This window comes from Scyliorhinus canicula, chromosome 10 (genome assembly GCF_902713615.1).
Source record: "Scyliorhinus canicula chromosome 10, sScyCan1.1, whole genome shotgun sequence".
NCBI classification, from domain to species: domain Eukaryota; kingdom Metazoa; phylum Chordata; class Chondrichthyes; order Carcharhiniformes; family Scyliorhinidae; genus Scyliorhinus; species Scyliorhinus canicula.
Window position 1 is genome coordinate 123436796 of NC_052155.1, and position 24309 is coordinate 123461104.

The following is a 24309-nucleotide window of genomic DNA, read 5'->3' on the forward strand; positions in this document are numbered from 1 at the left end:
TTTAAAAAAAAACAAATTCACAAGGCTTCTGTATTAAATTAGCGTCTCATGTGCCTTTGCTGTTGGTTCTTTTCCACTACATATTGCTGCTGCCAAGATGATAACGATAATGATGCTACGATTTCTACAGCCTCTGAAACCCAAGCCCAAATTCTCTTCCTGGTTGTGGGCCAGCTGATGGTCAATTTCTGGTATTAATTTCTTGTTTGGCTCTAACCAACCATTGGAGCTCTTGTTCAGTATCTATCTCCTCTGTTTCCGGGGTATTCGAGGTCAAGTAGCTTGCACAAAACTTCAGCTTTTAGAAAAAAAGTAAAAATGAAACCACATTCATCAGTTCTTCCAACAAACAGATCATTTCATAATATGCTCCAGAATCTACAATTTATTTTTTTTTTAAAAGCAGGTTCATCCAGCATTTCCTGTTTTTAAATCATAAATCTAGGGGCACCTTATTTTCAACACAGGTGATTAAATCCCTCTAAATCTTACCTTCTCTGCGGCAGTGGCAATTTACCCACTCAGCAACTACTCATACACCATGTCAGAATCAAAATGTTACGTTTTTGCAGGGCTATAAGTGGCAAAACCACTGTATTTCACCACTACTATAGTGCCATACATGAACACTCCAAACCAAACCTCATTTTCCATCTTATCTCAAGTAGCAGAATACCATACTAGGCAGATTTATACATGAAGCTCACAGAAGGATCACTGTATTTTCTTGGACCACAGTGTAGATCTAAAATCAAAATGAGTACGCACGTCAAAAAAAAAGAGGGGGTAAGGAAACGTTTCACGGTGGAGGTGGAGGGTACTGGGGCTTTGGAAGAGGAGGTGTGTGGATGTCATATTGAATAAAGTTCCAGTACACATTCTTCAGTTCCCAAACTGGTCCTTCCTTACTTTGGCAAGTTCATTTGTCAGTTCTTCTCGTTCATCGTCTGTTATTCCACCTCCAAGACCTGCAGTTGCAACCGCATCTTCTCCTACTTCAGGCGCTGGATCACTTTGTAGCAGACCTGCAATGAAGAACAGACATGTCACCACTCCCTGAAAGCCAGTTGGTGAAGCAAGAAACCAGAGCGCATCTTTACTTGAAATAGATGTGTTCAAAGTGAAACATTATTGGTTTATAAAACCTGACTCCAATCTACTCCAGTGTCAATAAGTATTTCTTTACATGTGCTCAAGTAAACTTCCAATGTCCTCCACCTTTATATACTTGACCTCAATTTATATAATTAGCACATTGTACAATTATCTGTAGTACTTTAGGGTATTGGTTTCCTTCCATACTATAGGTTTAATATTTAAGTAACTTATTCAAAACTTTGGTCTTTGAATAAAATAAGAATCACAGCACAATTACCAAGTGAAATATATTAACACAAAGCTCCATACCTGGAGGTACCTAAACAAGCCTGAGCCAAACAGCCCAAATTTCTCCTTCAATTCCTTCAGGCTGGCAAATCACCCTTCCACGAATAAATCACTCACTCTCTCCAGCCTTTCTCTTTCCATACTCCAAAACCTGGCATCCAGCCTTGCTGTATCAAACAGGGGGTTAGCACAAATGGGAGCCAGCCTTGACGCTGCCCCCAACTTAAAATGCTGGTGGAGTTGCCTCCAGATTTTTTGATGTGGACACCACTAATGGGTCCTCAGAGTACCTTGCTGGCACCAATGGAAGTGGCACCATTACCAATTCACCCAAGCTTGTCCCTCTACGTGACTCGGACTCCATCTGAACCCAGAGAGCCCCAGATCCCCGGACTACCCCAACACTTTCTCCACATTGGCCGCCCAGTAATAGAATAGCAAGTTTGGCAGCACAAGACCCCCTGCCTGCCCATCTGAAGAACTCCCCTCTGAATCTTCAGGGCCTTACCCACCCAAATAAAGCTGAGATAAGCCACTCTACCCTTCAAAAAAAAAAAGACTTGGGCAGGAACACCGCAAAACACTAAAATAGAAACAAAAATTTCAGCAAGGTGTTTATCTTAACCAATTGGACCTGGCACGCCAAAGATAATTGAAAACTATCCCACCTCTGTAGGTCTGCCTCAACCAAGCATAGAATTCAACCTCTGAAACCACGTCCAATACCCAGCCATCTGGGCCCCTAAGTATTGAAAACTAGTTCTCGCTAACCGAAACAGCAATCCACCCTCCCCCCCCCCCCCCCCCCCCCCCCCCCGCCACCACAATCAGGTTCCCCCTCCTGACCACAAAATATTTGCTCTTCCCCATTTCAACTTGCAACTGGAGATGGCACCGAGGCTCTGGAAAAGACCCATAATATTCCTTATAGACTATCCCAGATCCCCGACATACAGCATCAAAAAGCAGCAAATCATCTGCATATAATGACACCCTATGTTCCATCCCTACCTAACCGGGAGTGCGCACTGCACCAGAGTCCCGAAACATCCCGGAACAACGGACCCAACTGATCCGAAAACCTCCATAAAATTCCATTGGGAACCCATCCAACTACGGTGCCTTTCATGCCAGCATATGCCCCAATGCTGTATGAATCTCCTGAAGGCCCAGTGGCACCTCCAGACCCTCCCGCAATTCCTCCCCCACCGCGGGAAACTCAAACTCTCCTCCTCACCCTCCTCCAAGAACTCTACCATCCAGTGTTCTGCAGCGGCGCCAACCAATACAACCCCTCATAAAAGGCCCTAAACACTCTATTCACCTTTCCATGGTAGAGGCCAGTCTATCCCCGAATCCCATTTTTAAAAAAAATGTATTTTATTCCAAACATATATGAAATGTTACAACACAAACAATTCGGGAAACAAACTTCCCAACACCCAACTACACAGTTTGTACAAGTTTTTCCCCATTTTCACCCTCCCCGACGAACAACTCCTCAAACACAGTCACGAACATCCCCCACCTTGCTTTGAAACCCTCCGCTGAACCCCTTAACTCGTACTTGATCTTATCCAGCCAAAGAACATCATATAAGTCATCCAATGAGGCCGCTACCCTCCACGGCGTTGCTGTCCGCCACTCCAATAAAATTAATCACTGGGCAATCAGAGGGGCGACGGCTACAACATTGGCCTTCCTCCTCTCCATCAGCTCCAGCTTCTCCGATATCTAAATATCGCCACCAAAGGGTCGGGGTCGACCTCCTCACCCACTATCCTTGCTAGTGCCGCGAATACTCCCGGCCAGAATCTCTCCAACTTTTCGCAACCCCATGTGTGTGTTTGGCTGGTCCCCGCCCACACTTCTCACACTCCCTGGAAGAACCCACTCATTATTGTCCACGTTATATGTACCCTGTGTATGACCTTGAACTGTATCAGGCTCATCCTGTTGCAGGTGGTCACATTTACCCTTCATAACGCCTCACTCCATACTCACCAGTTTATCTCCCCTTCCCATTTCTCCTTAAATCTTCACCACCCGCTCACCTCCCTGTTCTACTTCTCTCCACTTCCTGTACATGCCATCTATCCACCGGGCTCAAAACTGTGGTTTTCACACAACGGCGTTAACACCGATATCCCCACTTTCCTAAGGTGCCTCCTCAGCTGGTTCCAGATCTTCATCGTGTACTGCACCACCGGGCTCTCCGTGTATCTGCCCTAACCCATTCTACTCCCTCTCCTTGGCATCTTCGCCTCACCTTCTCCACGTTCACAGCCCAATAGTAAAGTAGCAGGTTCGGCCACACCAATCCTCACTGCTGCCTCTGCAGCAGGATCCTCTTAACCCTTGGCACCTTCCCTGCCCATACAAAGTCCAAAATAATTGTGTCCAGTTTCCGAAAGAAGGCCTTGCGTACAAAGATCGGGAGTGTCTGGAATATGAACAGGAACCTCGGCAGAATGTTTATCTTCACCACTTGGATCCTCCCTGCCAAAGTCAAGTGCAGCGCATCACACCTCTTCAGATCCTCCTTCGCCTCCTACACCAGTTTTGTTAAATTCCATTTGTGAAGCATTTGCTCATTCTCTCACTATCTGAATCCCCAGGTTTCTAAACCTGTCTCGGGCCACCTTAAATGGCATCCCCCTTAAATTGGCTTGCCGACCCAACTCATTCACCGGGAGCACTTCTCATTTCTTTACACGCCCCAATACTTCACCAACAAGCCCATGATCCTCTCTATGCTCTCCAGCGGGTGCAAAACTTGCAATAGTAGTTCGTGATCACAGAGCGATATCCAATGTTCCCTTCGTCCCCTTGTAATCCCTTGTCATTCTGCCAGCCCCCTAAGAGCCATTGCCAGAGGTTCTATAGCGCAAACAGTAGCAGTGACAGTGGGCATCCCTGCCTTGTTCAAAGGTCCATGAGCCCATGTCATTGGTCCACACACTCGCCTCAGTGCCACATACAACAGGCCACACACTTTGGCCCAAACCCAAACCTTCCCAGGACCTCAAACAGGTACCGCCACTCCAACCGGTCACATGCCTTCTCCGCATTCATAGACACCACAACTTCTGGTACCTGAGCTCCTGACATAAGCACATTTAACAGCCTCCTTATATTACTAGACAGCTGCCTGCCTTTTACGAAGCCTGTTTGTTCCTCCGTGACCACCCCGGGACACAACCTTCCATCCTTCCCGCCACCAACTTAGCCAGCACTTTCACATCTATATTTGACAGCGACATGGGCCCATACAACCAACATTCCAACAGTCCCCTCCCCTTTTTTGGTAATGTGATCGTTGCCTGCATCATCGTCTCCAACAGCTCCTCCTTCTCCAATGCCTCATTAAACACCCCCAAGAGACGTGATGCCAGGTCTGTCGTGAACTCCTTATAAAATTCCGCCAAGTTGCCATCCAGCCCCTCCCCTGACTTCATACCCCTCACACTGTCCAATATCTCCTTCAGCCCCAGTGACTCCGTTAACGCCTGCCTCTTCTCTTCCTCCAACTGTGGAAACTCCAGTTTGTCTAAGAACCGTCCCATGTCCCCCTCTTCAGCTACAGGTCCACCCTGTACAGCTCCTTATAACAATCCCTAAACACCACGTTTATCTTCCCCGGCTAAGACACCACATCTCTGTCCAGTCTGTATCTTCACTACTTCCTTGGACGCCACCTTCCTCTGTAGCTGATGCGCTAACATTCAACTCGCCTTCTCACCATATTCATACTGCACCTCTCTTGCTCTATTAAGCTGTCCTACCACCCTCCCCGTTGTCAGCCTATCAAATTGCCACTAATTTTTTTCCTCCTCGCCAATCCCTCCATGGTGGGCACCCCTCAAGTACTCCCTATCTATCTCCACTATCTCGTTCATTAGCCGTTCATATTCCTCCCTCATTTTCCTATTTGCATGTGCCTTGAATGAGATCATCTCCCCTCGGACCACCACTTTTAGCGCTTCCCAAAAGGTGTCCACTGACACCTCCCCTTTTGGTTCCATTCTACATAACCTTTAATCACAGCCCTTTGTCACAAAGCCCACTATCTGCCAACAACCTCTGCTTTGTCCCGACCCAAGCCGCATCTCCAACCAATGGGTGCATAGTCCGAGATTACTAACCGGCATACTCTGCCCCCTCCACCCCAACCAAAATCTCCCTCCAAACCTTCTCTTCCAAGACCAGCCCCAGCTCCTCTGCCAATTTTGCCTTCACACCCTTAACTGAGCACATTTCCTCCCCCGACTATGCGCTGGTATATGCCGACGTACTGGCCACCTCCGACCCGGAGCAGGATAAAATCCACTCGAGCAAGGTAGAAGGCTTCACCGGAAAGGCTGAAAAATGCCTTTTGACACAGCTATGCACCTGGAGATATCTGAACCCATCAGCATCCGTAAGCCCATGTCTCTCCTTCAGTTAGCGAACCGACAATCTAAAAATAAGTCTTCCACCTTCTCCGACCGCTTTTCCTTCCATTTCCTAAACTTCAATCTGACCTAGCAAGCTCGAATAACTGATTTGCACAGATGGGAGCTAGCCTCGAGGCAGCCTTCAAATTGAAATGCTGACTTAATTGCCTCCAAATATTCAACATGCCTACTACAACCGGGTTATGCCTACACAACCGGATTAGTCGAATGTAGCTTCGGCAACACCAGGAGTGGAGCTATTACCAACACCCCCAGGTTTCTTCCCTTTCCCCCCCGCCCCCAACTTCGACCGGAAACCATAGCTCCTCCGAATCCCCGCACCATCCTCGCACTGTTTCAGCATTGGCTGCCCGATAGCAATACTGAAAGTTTGGCAAGGCCAAGCCCCCGGACTTGTCCCTCCTTCAGGAACATTGCCCTCCTGATCCTTGGGCCCTTACCCGCCAAAATAAACCCACTCACAAGTCAGTCGATCTCTCTGAAGAACGTTTTAGGCAGCAACACCAGGACGCACTGGAATAAAAATAAAAATTTCGGCAAGATATTAATCTCAAATCATTTGCACCATCCACCAGGGATAGTGGGAGACCATCCCACCCTTGCAGGTCTGCTTTAAGCTTCCCAACCAGACTTGTGTAGTCAATCTCCAGAGTTTCCCCAGACCCTTGCTATCTGGACCCCCAAATACCGAAAACGACTTCCTGCTAGCCGGAACAGGAATCCACCAAGACACCCTCTCCACCCAAGCACTCACTCTTTCCTATATTTAGCTTATAGCCAGAGAAGGCTCTGAAGCACTACAAAATCCCCATAATGCTTCCTACTAACATCTTCAGATCCCTAACATATAACAAATCATCGGCATATAGTGAGACCCTAAGATCCACCCCTCCTCTAACTATTCCTTCCTAAGCTTTTGAAGTCCACAGTGACATGGCTAGTTGCTCTATTGCTCACGCAAACAAGAAAGAGGAAATCAGACATCCCTGGTTGATGCCCCTGTATAGACGCAAGGGCTCAGAAGTCACTTGGTTAATGCAAACACTGGCAAATGGGGCTGCATACAACAGCTTCACCCACGCTACGAAGCCCATTCCAAACCTAAATTTCTCCAGTATTGTGAACAGATAGCACCACTACCAGTCAAATGCTTTCTCCACATCAAGTGAATTATGATCTCCAGAACCCGGCCCTCCGCCGGGGTAAGTACCACACATTCAACAGCCGCCTCAAATTTGCTGTCAACCTCTTGCCCTTTACAAACCCCATTTGGTCTTTCCCCACCACTCTGGGTGACATGGCTCTAGTCTTAGCACCAACACCTTAGCTAGAAGCTTTGCATCCTCATTTAACAGAAAGATCGGACGATACAACCCTCAGTCTGCAGGGTCTGTTCCCTTCTTCAGAAGCAGAGAAATCGACGCCTGCATTAGCGTCTGTGGCAGAGCATCTCTCTCTAGAGTCCCTGAACACACAGAACAATAAAGGGGCCACCTGGTCAACACATATTTTTATAAAATTCCACCGGGAACCTGTCAGGCCGCGGTGCCTACCCAGACTGCATCAACCTCAGCACCTCCTTGATCTCTACCAACTCCAATGGAGCCTTTTGTTCTTCCCATAACTCCTACCCCAGCGTGGGAAAGTCCAACTTCCCCAGGAACTCACCATCTCCCTCCATTCCCGCGGCGGTTCTGACCCGTATAACTTTTTGTAGAAGGCCCCAAATACCTCAATCACCTTCTGCTGAGCAGAGACCAGCCTCATCCCGCGCCCTGATCTGGACAATCTCCCTCTCTGCCTCCCGTTTCCTCAGTTGATATGCCAGGAGCCGACTTGCCTTTTGCCCATACTCTTAGATTGCTCCTTTAGCTCGCCTCAACTGGGGCACGGCCCACCCATAGAGATCAAATTGAACTAAGTTTGTAGTTTTTTTCCCTCTCTGCTCATAGCTCTTGGGATGGACTGTTCGCATACCTGCGATCAACCTCTATAATATCGCCTACCAGCTTTTCCTGCTCCCTCATTAACTTCCCATTTACATGTGTCTTGAAGGATATAATTTCTCCCCTAATTACTACCTAAAGCGCCTTCCGGAGTATCAAGGGTGATAACTCCCCGTTGTCATTATTTAAAATGTAATTCTGGATAGCCCAGAGATCTTTGCACAGAACCCCAGGTTTGCCAACAGACCTACATTTAACCACGACGGCCCCGGCCTACCACCAACTCAAGACCACCTAATGTGGAGTATGGTTAGAAATGACCACCGAGGAATACTCTGATTTCTTCACCCCTACCAACAGCACCCGGCTCATGACAAAGTGATCAATCCTGGAAAACACATTATGTATGGAGGATAAGAACAAAAACTCTTCCGCCCCCAGGTGCCTGAACCGCCATGGGTCTACCTACCCAGTTTCCCCAATAAAGGCAATTAATACTTTTGCCATCACCCCCTGGAACCAGTGATCTTAGCCTAGAGCGATTCACCCTTGGGTCTAGCACACAGTTCATGTCTCTCCTCCCCCCCCCATAATGAGTTGGTGGGCATCTTGATTTGGTATCTCTGCCAGCAACTGTTTCATTAACATTGTATTGTTCCAATTCGGGGCATATACATTCACCAACACTACCTATTTTCCTTCTAATACCACCGTGACTATAACATACCACCTGCCTACATCCACTATTACCTTCTCCGAACAAAACCGGACCCGTTTATCAATGAGAATTGCCAACCTCGGGACCTGCTGTCGAACCCAGAGTGGAAAACTTGGCTCACCCAAGCCATCCGAATCCCGCGCCCAATCTGCTCATTCATGTGGGTCTCCTGGAGAACATCACGCCAGCCCCCAGACTCATTAAATGAGCAAAAACCTGTGCTCTTTTGATTGCCCCCCCCCCAAACACATTCCAGGTGATAACCCTTGCTGGGTGGTCTCTCACCGCTGCCCCACCCCTCCCCCCAATCTGAAATCAGACATTGCCACTGCGATGGGCCATAGCTTCACCAATGATTCCCAGGCCAGAGGCCCGTTCCACCCCAGCGGTAGAACAAAGAAAGATTCCTGGTCACTGCCAGCGTCTCACCCCCAGCAGACAGCCTGCCGCTTCCTATAACTCGCCCCCCCCAACGCACCCCCAAACAACAATCATCCAGATCCATCGAGCCAAATCAAACTGGCGACCATCCCCATCCTTGGCTCCACCTATTCCCTATCTACTGCCTTCTCTTTTGTCCCAAGCTCACCCCTCCCTTCTGGTCCTCATCCCCACTCATATTAAACCAAGCCCTAAACTCAGGGAAGAAACACCCTATCGCCCCAACTACTACACCCAAACAGCACAGGAAACATGCCCATCTAACCATCGCTACCATAACCCCAACCCAGCTTGTATCAACATGAACCTGAACAGTAAAACCCCAACCACCCATCAGCATCCCCACATCCCTCAAACTGTGCCCAGCCCATGTTCTCAACCTGCTCTGGAGTTTGGAAATAAAAGTCCTTAGAGTCAAATGTGACTCTCAGCTTTGCAGGGTACACCACCCCAAATCGCACTCCCAGATGGTACAAGACAATCTTCATCTTATTGAAGCCACCCGACTCCTCACCAGTTCCATGCTGATGTCTTGGTAAATTCTCACAATGTTACCATCCCTGTCAATGCTCCGGTATTTCTGACTCACTCCAGGACCTGCTCCTTCCTCTGGAAACTGTGGTACTGAATGATCACCACAAGCGATGGCACATTCGGTTCCTGCTTCTGCCTCAAGGTCCGGTGCACCCTGTTCGTCTCTGGCTCAGCAAACACCTCCCTCGCTGCCATCAACTGAGAGAACTTTGCAGAAAAATGTTTGGTTGGCCTTGGGCCCGTTACTCCTTCTGGCAGACCCACCAGCCTCAGGTTCCTGCGCCTGGACCTGTACTCCACATCATCACGTTTCGCCTTGAGGCCCTTATTTATGTTGCTGACAGTTGCCATTTCAGCTTCCAATTATGCAAATCAGTCCTTGTGCTGACACAAGACCTTCTCCACATCTTTCAACTTCTTAGCCTGCTCGCCTACCACCTTAGCCGTCTTCCCAAACCACTCCTTGACCGGACCCAGAGCCTCCTCCACCATAACTTTAAATGATGCCCTCAACTCCTGGCTGTGCCTCAGGAATCACCTGCCCATCTTCCCATCAAACTTCTCCAACTCTTTTGCCATCATCCCTGCCATCATTGAGGGTGATAGGTGCAGCAGCTTCCTCGCTTTCTTTGATGACTCCTTGCTTGGGCTCAGTCAGCACTTGTAATTTCCCCCCCACTGCCTCTCTTCAATGCCGACCTCGACATGACCCGAATCATTGTCTTTTGCTCCGTCGGGTCAGAACCCACAAATTTCTCATAAAAGGAGCAACAAAGCCACAAGTACCTGTACTTGCACGGGACAGCAACCTGGAGTGCATCCAACTGTTACATGCTGCCACACCGGAAGGCCAAGATTTATTATTGAACAAGACTGGAGTGTAAATGAAATTAAAAGAAAATCGCTTATCGTCACAAGTAGGCTTCAATGAAGTTACTGTGAAAAGCTCCTAGTCACCACATTCCGGCGCCTGTTCAGGGAGACTGGTACAGGAATTAAACCGTGCAGCTAGCCTGCCTTGGTCTGCTTTAAAAGCCAGCTCCTTAGCCCTGTGCTAAACCAGCCCAGGGACCATAATTTCACATTCTGCAGATGGCACAAAACTTGAAACACAAGAAATAGAAGCAGAAGTCAACCATTGTGAACTGGGAAGAGGATAGTGATAGACTTCAAGTAGATATACAGGTTGATGGAATGGGCAGGCATGTAGCAGCTAAAATTTAATGCACCAAGGTATGAAGCGATTCATTTTGGTTGGAAGAATGAGGGGGAAATATAAAACAAAAGGGTAAATTATAAAGGAGGTACAGGAACAGAAGGGACCAGGTTAAAACATATGGGACATGGGCTTTAAAAATTGACACAGCAAGTACAAAACCAGGAAGTTACAACAAACCTATATAAAATAATGGTGCGGCCTCAACTGGGGTAAGATGTCCAACTCTGGGCATCGCATTTTAGTAAAGATGCAATGCAAGGGTGTAAAAAAGACTTAAAACAATGGTTCCAGGCATGAGAGACTAAAGTTATGAAAAGTAATTTAAATTGGCATTGTCACCAAGGGGCAAGATTTAAAATTAAGTTACAAGACTTGAGCCCTGGAGGAACACCAGAGATGGCCATAATGATACAAAGGATGAATTGTTCAAATAGATGTAGTGGGTAGTGGAAAATCTCAAATCGAAAAAAAACTTGCAATATAACCTTTAATTTGTTCGTACAGCTTTGTCCTTTTAAAAAGTCAGCTGTCCTATGAAGATAAACAGGAAATAAATCTGAAATGTGAACACAAAACTTTGTTATCAAGTATTACAGTATAATTTCATGTGAATACATTTAATTCTATTTTCTTCTAAAGTTATAAAAAGGATGCAATTAAATGGTTTCTCGATCCAGAATTTACAACAATAACATTTTTTGTTTGTAGAAGGATTACAATCAGAGTTGAAAGGGCAAAATTTGAAGTAATAAAACATTTCAAATCACAACTTTTGAAAAATATATTCACACAGAAGCTAAACTGAGCACTGCAAGCATAATCTACAAAGATATTAAACTGGATTTCAAATTAGCATATGAAACATTAAAATAAACTTAATTATGATACAAATGACAAAAATGTCAAGAACTTAAGTCTTACAAGTTAGTTTTAAAGTGCATTGCAGAAGTTAATGCAAATGTATAAGAATTGCATTTGTTGATGTTTTATTTGTTTTAAATGCACAAAATCAAATTAGTTCTTGAAGCTGCTTGAACAAATACTAACTCTGATGTAACATAAGTCTCTGCAAGCAACAACCCAGTTTCATCAATCAAAAAAATTGAATTACAATAGCATGTGATTAAAGTTACAGATGTACGCAACAGTTGGCAGAGATATGATGCAAGCATGCATGACAAATTTGCTTCAGGAATGGCAAACTAAGTGCAGGAACAATTAGTACTTTTATGCTTAGATTAAAATTAAAGATAAAAAATTTAATTTATGAATACAAATAGCCTTTCATAAATAATTTGAGAAAACCAGTCATATGAATGTATTTTCATCAGATGAGAGCTAGTTTAGTCTCCAGACCTCTTAATTCTCTACACAAATTAAGCTTTCAATTATTTTCCTGCAAAGCCTCAGGTTCCAGGTACAAATAGAGTGCTCATCACGAGTGGTTTTAAAGAGTTGTCATTCAACATCTGTTCAAAAAGTGGACAAAATTGACAAATCACTACCCGGCAAAACATCTTCCTCGAAGTTGCAGAAAACAGGAATCAGCCATTCGTAACTAATTTACTTTGCCAGTTGTTAACCATGCTATCGCTCATCAGGTTAAGTCCATTATCTTTGCTTTTCTCCAGATCCCTGTCCATTGTTATCCCTCAACCAATTTGTACTGTTAAAATCACAACTTTGTACCTTTGATCATCTGGGTTAATAATACATCCCTTTAGTCAAGAGTTTCTGGATTTACTCAAATCAGCTCAAACCAAACATTCTAGGCAGGATTTTCTCCACCCAGGTCGGCCAGAGAATTGCTGGGACGGATGCGAATCACGCAACACCGCCCCGACGCCAGTCTGCCAACTCTCCGGAGAGCGGAGAATTGGCTTCATTGACGCCGGTGCGGTTGACACGGCGCCGGTCGGGGGCCGCTATATGCGGCCCTGGCGATTCTCGGCCTGGGATGGGCCGAGTGGCCGGACACAAAAACCCCGGGTCCCGCCGGCGCTGGGGGGGGGGGGCCTCCGCTGTGGCCTGGCCTGCGATTGGGACCTACCGATCGGCAGGGCAGGCATCAGACAGTTTGGGGACCTCTTCCTGGATGGGAAGTTCGCAACTCTGGAGGAGCTGGTGAGGAAGTGGAACCTCCCCCCTGGGAACACTTTTAGGTATATGCAGGTCAGGGCATTTGTTAAGAGGCAGGTGGCGGAGTTTCCGCGGCTGCCGCCAAGGGGGGTGCTTTCGGGGACGTGGGTCGGTGAAGGAAAGATCTCGGCTAGTTACCAGCTGATGCAGGAGGAGGAGGAGGCCTCAGTAGAAGAGCTCAAAGCGAAGTGGGAGGAAGAGCTAGGGGAAGAGATTGAAGATGGAACGTGGTCGGATGCCCTGGAGAGGGTGAATTCCTCATCCTCTTGCGCACGGCTCAGCCTAATTCAGCTGAAGGTGCTGCATAGGGCTCACATGACAGGGCAAGGATGAGCCGGTTCTTCGGGGGAAGACAGGTGCGGGAGGTGTTCGGGAGGCCCAGCGAACCACACCCATATGTTCTGGGCTTGTCCGGCCTTGGAGAGGTTTTGGAAGGGGGTGGCGGGGACTTTGTCGGAAGTGGTCGGGTCTAGGGTCAAGCCGGGCTGGGGGCTCGCGATCTTTGGGGTAGCTTCAGAGCCGGGAGTGCAGGAGGCGAGAGAGGCCGGCATTCTGGCCTTTGCGTCTCTAGTACCCCGGCGCAGGATTCTGTTACAGTGGAGGGATACGCGGCCCCCGAGTTCGGAGGCCTGAATCAACGACATGGCTGGGTTCATCAAGTTGGAGAGGATGAAGTTTGCCCTGAGGGGGTCGGTACAGGGGTTCCTTCGGCGGTGGCAACCCTTTCTCGACTTCCTGGCGAAGGGGTAGAGAGTGGTCGGTCTCAGCAGCAACTTGGGTGGGGGTTTGTTTTTGCAGCGGTGGGTTTGCTATGTTGTTATTTTCTTCTTTCTTGTATTGCTGTTGGTTTTTTGTTGTTATTTATTTTGGGGGGGGGTGAGTTCTTTTCTTGTGTTGGTGTGGAAACACGCCTTGTTTGTTTTAAATTGTGGGGAGAAAAATTGTTATTGAAAAACTTGAATAAAAATTTTTTTTTTTTTTTAAATAGATGGACAGCTCCTAGTTCTAACAGGAGTTTAGTTCTAAGACAGAGACTCACTGTTGATCATCTATCTTCATCAAGATTCATAGTCAGAGTTTTACAGCATGGAAAGAGGCCATTGGCCCCATAATGTCTGTGCCAACCATCGAGCACCTAATCCCATTTCTCAGCACTTGGTCCGTAGCCTTGAATACAATGGCATTTCAGCCTCATCTAAATACTTCTTAAAAGTTGAGGATTCTCAACTCTATCACCCTTTCGGGTAGTGAGTTCCAGATTCCAACCACTCTCTGGGTTAAAAAAAAAGTTTTTCCTCACATCTCCTCTAAACCTCCTGCCCATTACCTTAAATCTATGCCCCCTTGGTTATTGACCCCTTCACTAAAGGGGAAAAGTACCTTCCTGTCCACTCTATCCATAGAATTTACAGTGCAGAAGGAGGCCGTTCGGCCCATCGAGTCTGCACCAGCTCTAGGAAAGAGCACCCTACCCAAACCCACACCCCATCCCCATAACCCCACCCAACACAAAGGGCAATTTTGGACACTAAGGGTAATTTTTGCATGGCCTATCCACCTAACCTGCACATCTTTGGACTGTGGGAGGAAACCGGAGCACCTGGAGGAAACCCACTCACACACGGGGAGAACGTGCAGACTCCGCACAGACAGTGACCCAAGCCAGGAATCAAACCTGGGTCCCTGGAGCTGTGAAACAATTGTGCTAACCACAATGCTACCGTGCTGCCCATGTCCCTCAATTTTATACATCTCAAACAGGTCCCACCTCAGCCTTCTCCAGCGAAAACAACTCCAGACTATCCAGTCTTTCTTGACAGCTGAAGCGATCCTGGTGAATCTCCTCTGCATCCTCCCCAGTACAATTACTTCCTTTCTATAGTGTGGTGACCAGAACTGGACACAGTATTCCAGCTGGGGCCTAACCAGCGTTTTATACAGCTCCAGCATAAGCTCCCTTATATTCAATGCCTCAGTTAATAAAAGCAAGAATCCATAGGCCACCTTATCAACCTGCCCCACTGTCTTCAGAGATCTGTGAACATGCACACCAAGGTCCCTTTGATCCTCTGTACTTCCTTTGATTCGACCATTCATTGTATATCCCCTCGCCTTGTTAGTCCTCCCAAAATGCATTACCTCACACTTTTCATGGTTAAATTCCATTTGCCACTCTTCTGCCCATCTAACCAGCCCATCTATATCGTCCTGGCTCCTCACTATTTACCACACCACCAATTTTTGTATAATCTGTGAACTTACTTATCATACCTCCTATATTCACATCATTAATATATACTACAAACAACAAAAGGACCCAGCAACGACCCCGGAGTAACACCACAGGACACAGGCTTCCAGCCACAAAAACAACCTTCAACCATCACCCTTTGACAAAGGGTCATCTGGACTCGAAACGTTAACTTTTTTTTCTACCTACAGATACTGCCAGACCTGCTGAGATTTTCCAGCATTTTCTCTTTGCTTTCAACCATCACCCTCTCTGCTACCAATAAGCCAGTTTTGGATCCAGTTTGCCAAATTGCCCTGGATCACGTGGGCTCTTACCTTCATCAGCCTCTCAAGTGGGACCTTGTCAAAAGCCTTACTGAAGTCCATGGAGACTACATCAACCGCACCGTCATAATATACACATCAGTAGATAATGGTGCAGACACACACTGACTGACACACTGCAAGACCAATCAACACACACAACACAGCAGCCAATCACCAGTTAGGGCACACTCACTATAAAGCCAGAGGGCGCTTATTCGGGTTGCAGCCTCTGAGAAGGACAGAGCTCGCAGCTTGTAGCACAGATCTTCACCATGTGCTAACAGTTTAGACTGGTCGGGATAGGCATAGGTCTTCAGTTTAATCTAACATAGTGTCGACCCAGAGTGCAAGTATGTTCAACAGTTCCTAGCTTAATAAAATAGTGTTGTACTATTACAAGTGTTGGTAGCCTGTATATGTTACTGCTAAGGTAAACGCAGTCTCCACAGATCCAGAGTACCCAACACATCACGCACTACCCTCATCTATACACCTAGTCACATCCTCAAAAATATCAAATTTGTAAGACATGATATCCCTTTGATGAAACCATGCCGACTATCCTTGATTACTCCTTGCCTCTCCAAAGGGAGATTGATTCTGTCCCTCACTTTTTTCCAGTAATTTCCCTACCACTGACGTTAGACTCACTGGCCTGTTATTTCCTGGTTTGTCCCACCTGTTCTTTTTTTAAAAAATAATTTTAATTCAAATTTTCACAAAATATCAATAACAAAATACAGAAATACAGAAAGAAAAGAGGAAACAACCCCCCCCCCCCCCCCCCCCAATATACAAAATAGAAATAAATTAACACCCGTCATCAACATTTAACAGATATACACGCCCCCTCCCCCCCGGGTTGCTGCTGCTGCAGGCCTTTTTCTACCGTTCTGCCAGGAAATCTAGGAATGGTTGCCACCTCCTAAAGAACCCCTGCACCGATCCCCTTAGGGCAAATTTCACCCTCTCCAATTTAATAAACCCCGCCATATCGTTGATCCAGGCCTCCACGCTTGGGGGCCGCGCATCCTTCCACTGAAGAAGAATCCTCTGCCGGGCTACCAGGGACGCAAAGGCCAGAATACCGGCCTCTTTCGCCTCCTGCACTCCCGGCTACACCGCAACCCCAAATATTGCGAGCCCTACCACCCTCGACACCGTTATCGCTACGCCCTTCCAAAATTCCTCCAGCGCTGGGAATGCCCAGAACATATGGGTGTGGTTTGCTGGGCTCCCTGAGCACCTAACACACCTGTCCTCACTTCCAAAAAACCGGCTCATCCTTGTCCCGGTCATGTGAGCCCTATGCAGCACCTTAAATTGTATGAGGCTGAGCCTCGTGCAAGAAGAGGTGTTGTTCACCCTCCCTAAGGCGTCCGCCCACGTCCCCTCCTCGATCTCCTCACCCAGCTCCTCCTCTCACTTACCCTTCAGCTCCTCCACCGAGGCCTCGTCCTCCTCCTGCATCACTTGGTACGTTGCCGAGATCCTCCCCTCTCCAACCCACACCCCTGAGAGTACCCTGTCCTGCACCCCGCGCGGCGGCAACAATGGGAACTCCGCCACTTGCCGCCTGACAAACGCCCTTACCTGCATATACCTGAAGGTGTTCCCCGGGGGAGCCCGAACTTCTCCTCCAGCTCACCCAGGCTCGCGAACTTCCCATCCACCAACAGGTCCCCCATCCTCCTGATAGCTGCCCTGTGCCAACTTAGGAACCCGGCATCAATTCTCCCTGGGACAAACCGGTGGTTCCCCCGTATCGGGGACCCCACCGAGGCCCCCACCTCCCCCCTGTGCCGTCTCCATGCCCCCAAACTTTGAGGGTAGCCGCCACCACCGGGCTTGTGGTATACCTCGGTGGAGGGAGCAGCAGCGGTGCAGTCACCAGCGCCTCCAGGTTTGTGCCCACACAGGACGCCATCTCCATCCTCTTCCATGCTGCCCCTTCCTCCCCCATCACAAACTTGTGCACCATCGCTGCATTGGCAGCCCAGTAATACCCTCAGAGGTTGGGCAGCGCCAGCCCCCCACCATCCCTATCCCGCTCCAGGAACACCGTTCTCACCCTCTGGGTCCCCTGCGCCCACACAAACCCCGTAATGCTCCTATTAACCCGCCTGAAGAAGGCCTTCGGGATAAGGATGGGGAGGCACTGGAACAGGAACAGAAATCTTGGGAGCACCGTCATCTTGACTGATTGCACCCTACCCGCCAAAGACCGCGGCAGCATGTCCCACCTCTTAAACTCCTCCTCCATTTGCTCCACCAACCTCGTGAGGTTAAGCTTATGCAAGGCCCCCCAGCTCCTGGCCACTTGGACCCCCAAGTACCTGAAGCTCCTCTTCGTCCTTTTTAGTGGGAGCTCACCAATCCCCTCCTCCTGGTCCCCTGGGTGAACAACGAACAGCTCACTCTTCCCCATGTTGAGCTTGTACCCTGAGAAACCCCCAAACTCCCTGAGAATTCTCATTACCTCCGGCATCCCCCCCACCGGGTTCGCCACATACAAGTCATCCGCATAGAGCGACACTCTGTGTTCCTCCCCACCTCGCGCCAGCCCCCTCCAGTTCCTCGACTCCCTCAACGCCATGGCCAGGGGTTCAATTGCCAGCGCAAAGAGCAGGGGGGACAAGGGACACCCCTGCCTCATCCCACGGTATAACCGAAAATACTCCGACCTCCTCCTATTCGTGGCCACACTCGCCACCGGGGCCTCATAACAGCCTCACCCACCTAACAAACCCCTCCCAAAACCCGAACCTTTTCAGCACCTCCCACAAGTACCCCCACTCTACCCTATCAAAGGCCTTCTCCACGTCCATTGCTGCCACTATCTCCGCCTCCCCTTCTACCGCCGGCATCATTATAACATTCAAGAGCTTCCGTACATTAGTACTCAACTGCCTCCCTTTCACGATCCCCGTTTGATCCTCGTGAATAACCTGCGGCACACAGTCCTCTATCCTCGTGACTAAAATCTTCGCCAACAACTTGGCATCTACATTCAAGAGTGAGATCGGCCTGTATGACCCACACTGCAGGGGATCCTTGTCCTGCTTAAGGATCAAGGAACTCAGCACCCGAGACATCGTCGGAGGAAAAGCCCCTCCTTCCCTTGCCTCGTTGAAGGTCCTAACCAACAGAGGGCCCAGCAGGTCTGCATAAGGAAGTTGAAGCACTTGTCAAGAGGAAGAAGAAGGCTTATGTTAGGATGAGACATGAAGGCTCAGTTAGGGCACTTGAGAGTTACAAGTTAGCCAGGAAGGACCTAAAGGGAGAGTTAAGAAGAGCGAGGAGAGGACACGAAAAGTCGTTGGCGGATAGGATCAAGGAAAACCCTAAGGCTTTCTATAGGTATATCAGGAACAAAAGAATGACTCGAGTAAGATTAGGGCCAATCAAGGATAGTAGTGGAAAGTTGTGTGTGGAATCAGAGGAGATAGGGGAAGCATTAAATGGATATTTTTCGTCAGTGTTTACACTGGAGAAAGACAATGTTGTCGAGGAGAACACTCAGGTTCAGTCGACCAGGCTAGATGGAATTGAGGTTCAAAAGGAGGAGGTGTTAGCAATTTTAGAAAATGTCAAAATAGACAAGTCCCCTGGGCCAGATGGGATTTATCCTAGGATTCTCTGGGAAGCCAGGGAGGAGATTGCTGAGCCTTTGTCCTTGATCTTTATGTCGTCTTTGTCGACAGGAATAGTGCCGGAAGACTGGAGGATAGCAAATGTTGTCCCCTTGTTCAAGAAGGGGAGTAGAGACAACCCTGGTAATTATAGACCTGTGAGCCTTACTTCGGTTGTGGGTAAAATGTTGGAAAAGGTTATAAGAGATAGGGTTTATAATCATCTTGAAAAGAACAAGTTGATTAGCGATACTCAACACGGTTTTGTGAAGGGTAGGTCATGTCTCACAAACCTTATTGAGTTTTTTGAGAAGGTGACCAAACAGGTGGATCAGGGTAAAGCTGTTGATGTGGTGTATATGGATTTCAGTAAGGCGTTTGATAAGGTTCCCCACGGTAGGCTATTGCAGAAAATAAGGAAGTATGGAATTGAAGGTGATTTAGCGGTTTGGATCAGTAATTGGCTAGCTGAAAGAAGACAGAGGGTGGTGGTTGATGGCAAATGTTCATCCTGGAGTTCAGTTACTAGTGGTGTACCGCAAGGATCTGTTTTGGGGCCACTGCTGTTTGTAATTTTTATAAATGACCTGGAAGAGGGTGTAGAAGGATGGGTTAGTAAATTTGCAGATGACACGAAGGTCGGTGGAGTTGTGGATAGTGCTGAAGGATGTTATAGGATACAGAGGGACATAGATAAGCTGCAGAGCTGGGCTGAGAGGTGGCAGATGGAGTTTAATGCGGAAAAGTGTGAGGTGGTTCACTTTGGAAGGAGTAACAGGAATGCAGAGTACTGGGCTAATGGCAAGATTCTTGGTAGTGTAGATGAACAGAGAGATCTCGGCATCCAGGTACATAAATCCCTGAAAGTTGCCACCCAGGTTAATAGGGCTGTTAAGAAGGCATATGGTGTGCTAGCCTTTATAAGCAGGGGGATTGAGTTTCGGAACCACAAGGTCATGCTGCAGCTGTACATAACTCTGGTGCGGCCACACCTGGAGTACTGCGTGCAGTTCTGGTCACCACATTATAGGAAGGATGTGGAAGCTTTGGAAAGGGTTCAGAGGAGATTTACTAGGATGTTGCCTGGTATGGAGGGAAGGTCTTACGAGGAAAGGCTCAGGGAATTGAGGTTGTTTTCGTTAGAGAGGAGAAGGCTGAGAGGTGACTTAATAGAGACATATAAGATAGTCAGAGGGTTAGATAGGGTGGACAGTGAGAGTCTTTTTCCTCGGATGGTGATGACCAACACGAGGGGACATAGCTTTAAATTGAGGGGTGAGAGATATAGGACAGATGTCAGAGGCAGTTTCTTTACTCAGAGAGTAGTAGGGGTGTGGAATGCCTTGCCTGCAACAGTAGTAGACTCGCCAACTTTAAGGGTATTTAAGTGGTCGCTGGATAGACATATGGATGAAAATGGAATAGTGTAGGTCAGATAGGCTTCAGATGGTTTCACAGGTCGGCGCAACATAGAGGGCCGAAGGGCCCGTACTGCGCTGTAGTGTTCTATGTTCTAGTGTTCTATGTTCTATACGTCTTATAGAATTCGACCGGGAATCCATCCGGCCCCAGCGCCTTCCCCAGCTGCATGCTCCCTATCCCTTTGACCAACGCCTCCAGCCCAACCAGCGCCACCAGTCCCTCCACCTGTCCCTCCTCCACCCTCGGGAATCTCAGCCGGTCCCGCCCCATCCCTCCCTCCTCCAATGGAGGTTCGGACTTATACAGTTCCTTGTAGAAGTCCCTGAAGACCCCATTGATGCCTAGCCCACTTCGCACCACATTCCCTCCCCTATCCTTAACTCCACAAATCTCCTTAGCCACATCCCGCTTCCGAAGCTGGTGCACCAGCATCCTACTCGCCTTTTCCCCATATTCAAACACCACCCCCTGTGCCTTCCTCCACTGCACTTCCGCCTTCCTGGTGGTCAACAGGTCGAATTCGGCCTGGAGACTACGCTGCTCCCTAAGCAATCCCTCCTCCGGAGCCTCCGCATACCTCCTGTCCACCCTCACCATTTCCCCCACCAACCTCTCCCTCTCTCTCTGCTCTCTCCTCTCCCTGTGGGCCCGAATGGAGATCAACTCTCCCCTAACCACCGCCTTCAGCGCCTCCCAGACCGTCCCCACTTGGACCTCCCCATTGTCATTGACCTCCAGGTACCTCTCAATACATCCTCGAACCCGCCCGCCTACCTCCTCGTCCGCCAGCAGCCCCACCTCCAAGCGCCAAAGCGGGCGCTGGTCTCTCTTCCCCCAGCTCGAGATCCACCCAATGCAGGGCATGATCAGAAATGGCTATCGCCGAGTACTCAGTATCCTCCACGCTCGCAATCAGCGCCCTACTCATAACAAAAAAATCAATCCGGGAATAGGCCTTATGCACATGGGAGAAGAATGAAAATTCCCTGGCCCTCGGTCTCGCAAACCTCCATGGGTCAACCCCTCCCATCTGGTCCATAAACCCCCTCAGCACCTTAGCTGCCGCTGGCCTCCTACCCGTCCTAGATCTGGATCGATCCAGTGCCGAATCCAGCACCGTGTTGAAATCCCCCCCCATTATCAGGCTCCCCCATCTCCAAGTCTGGAATCCGACCCAACATGCGCCGCATGAAACCCGCATCGTCCCAATTTGGAGTGTATACATTGACCAGCAGCACCCGCTCCCCCTGCAGCTTGCCACTTACCATCACATACCTCCCGCCACTGTCTGTCACAATGTTCGACGCCTCGAACGACACCCTCTTTTTCACCAGGATCGCCACCACCCGATTTTTTGCATCCAGCCCCGAATGAAACACCTTGTCTACCCATCCCTTCCTCAATCTAACCTGATCCGCCACCTTCAGGTGCGTCTCCTGAAGCATGACAACATCCGCCTTCAGCCCCTTCAGGTGCGCAAACACGCAGGCCCGTTTGACCGGCCCATTCAGTCCCCTTACACTCCAAGTTATCAGCCGGATCAGGGGGCTACCCACCCCCCTCCCCCGCCGACTAGCCATTACCCTTCCTCAGCCCGCCACATGCCCACGCCCCCCGCTCGGCCCGTTCCCCACGGCGGCAGACCCCCATCCCGACCCCCTCTACCTGCTCCAGCTCCCTCTTGGCCATTACAGCAGCAACCCGGTGCCCCCTCTCACTCCCCCAGCTAGGACCCCCCCCCCCCCCCCCCCCCCCCCCCCCAAGCTGCATTGCTCCCTCCATTGCACTCCCGTAAGTCAGCTGACTCCTGCTGACCCCGGCCACTCCCGCCACTCCTTCGACCCCTCCCAGCGTGGGGCTTCCCCTCCTCCCCCACCTGCCTTCTTGAATAATGGAACATTAGCTGTCCTCAGTCCTCTGACACCTCTCCTGTGGCCAGAGAAGATTTGAAAATTGTCAGAGGTGCTGCAATCTTCTCCCTTGCCTCTCACAGCAACCTGGGATACACCTCATCTGGCCAGGGGATTTATCCATTTTTAGGCCCATTAAAACTGTTGATTCCTCCTCCCTCTCAATGTTAAGTCGTTCAAGTAAATTACAATGCGCCTCCCTGATTTATATACCTACATCATCCTTTGCCTTAATGATCACAGATGCAAAGTACTCACTTAAACCCTCGCCCCTCACTGACAGCCCTCATCTGTGGGACCTGTGTCCCTGTCCACCTCTGGGGCCTTGTCCAGCATGCCCTCTGCCACCAGCCCCGTCAGCATCCTTACCCGTATCTCGTTGCACTTGTACCTTCCACACCCTCTGGCAGGCTGACGATGCGCAAATTCTGTCTTCTGAACTCGTTTTCCTGCTCCTCTACCTTTGCCCTTAATGACTTGCAATGGTCCCCCAGAAGCCCCACCTCCACCACCACCATCCGATCACTGTGGTCGGACATCACCTTCTCCATCTCCTGCATCTGCGACCCCGGTGTCTCGAGACATTTCTCCACTTGCTCCACCGATCCTTTCAGGGGTGCTACTGCTCTCTCGATGGCCTTCGACCGATCCTCGCGGACCTCCTTTGTTGCTGTGGAACTCTTCTTTAAAAAGCGCCATCAACCGCTCCATCTGGGGCTTTCCTCGAGACAACACTTCCCCCCCACCCACGGGAGGAACTTTCGGGTAAAAAGAGCTCAGACCAACATCTTCAAGCTGGAGCTGCCCTGTGTGCGACCACTCACACCATGTCCACCACCAGAAATCACCTACTCTCACTGTTGTTTTGGTAGACGTTAACCTAACTTGTCCCCCATCTCTGCCGGTCTCTCATTTCTGCCAATTCTTTATTTTCGGCTTCTCTTTCAATGTTTCCAAAATATTTCTCTTCCAATGTGCATGGCAGTATGTGGGAAGCTTACTGTCAGTTCAACAATAAAAATTATTCTGTCTTCGCAGTTCAGAAAATAAAAATACATAATTACCATATCACAATTCAGGGATTCAAATAAATGTAAGTATATAAATCAGAGGACAAAGAAAACACGGAAGTGAACACATGCCCAAAAAAAAAAAACTAGAGCAGAGCTGGGCAGCCAGAGGACTCCATTTGGGTAAGGAAATTATATGAGGGGTTTGCAGCAAGTAATGCTCTAGAAACAATCAATTTGAAAGATAAATTTGGTACAAATAAGCATAAAACTTTTATAATTATATCATAATAATGCATGACATACATTAATGAAACAATAATGAAGCAAAACCTACCCTCTTCATGCTTTCTTGGCTCAATGTGAGCAATGAAGTTAGTCCGCCGTTTTTATATTTTTACAATGGCAAAGTCCAGCATCACGCTTTTCCTCGCTTGACAGATGCTGCCCAACCTACTCCAGCATTTTCTGTTTTTGTTTCCGATTTCTTTTGTCTTGCCAATGTTAATGCTACTTTACTGTAATCTACAATATAGTGCTGCAAGAACTACCAAGGGAAAATCAGTAAAGAGACTCCAAAAAGGGACCCGAAAGGGGTCGCAGAGGCAGTCACCACATCTTGTGGGAGTAGTAACTTTATCATCTCTCTGCCTCATATTCTTAGAAATTGAATTTAATAACCTGATGGCACATTTTTAAAAAGATGCTTCCAAGTCTGTATGTAATCTGTTCCATACCCATTAGGGTTCCCTATTTGCAATTTTCTTAAAAAGACAAAACTGCAACCTAAAAGCACACATTTTACACTTGCTATTACACTCATCTTTTTCTTCTAAAAAATCGAAAATTTAGCTGCACCTCGCAGGAACAGAAGATATTTCCTCATTCGTAAGTGTAAAAACCAGTGTTTTTCAAACTGTTTTTCCGGGACCCATT

The 24309-nt window shown here is 48.4% G+C and overlaps 1 protein-coding gene across 6 annotated transcripts in view; it reads right to left on the minus strand.

Moving 5' to 3' along the window:
* tpd52 (tumor protein D52) overlaps window positions 1–24309 on the minus strand; it is a 92175-nt gene that overhangs the window by 37918 nt on the left and 29948 nt on the right. For all 6 annotated transcript variants that reach the window (XR_005462128.1, XR_005462129.1, XR_005462127.1 and 3 more), the window contains exon 2: window positions 910–1025. Coding sequence is in view for 3 of the 6 variants with exons in the window: in XM_038809675.1 (XP_038665603.1) it covers window positions 910–1025 (116 nt within the window). In the remaining 3 variants the exon portion in view is untranslated. The remainder of the gene's footprint in view (window positions 1–909; window positions 1026–24309) is intronic.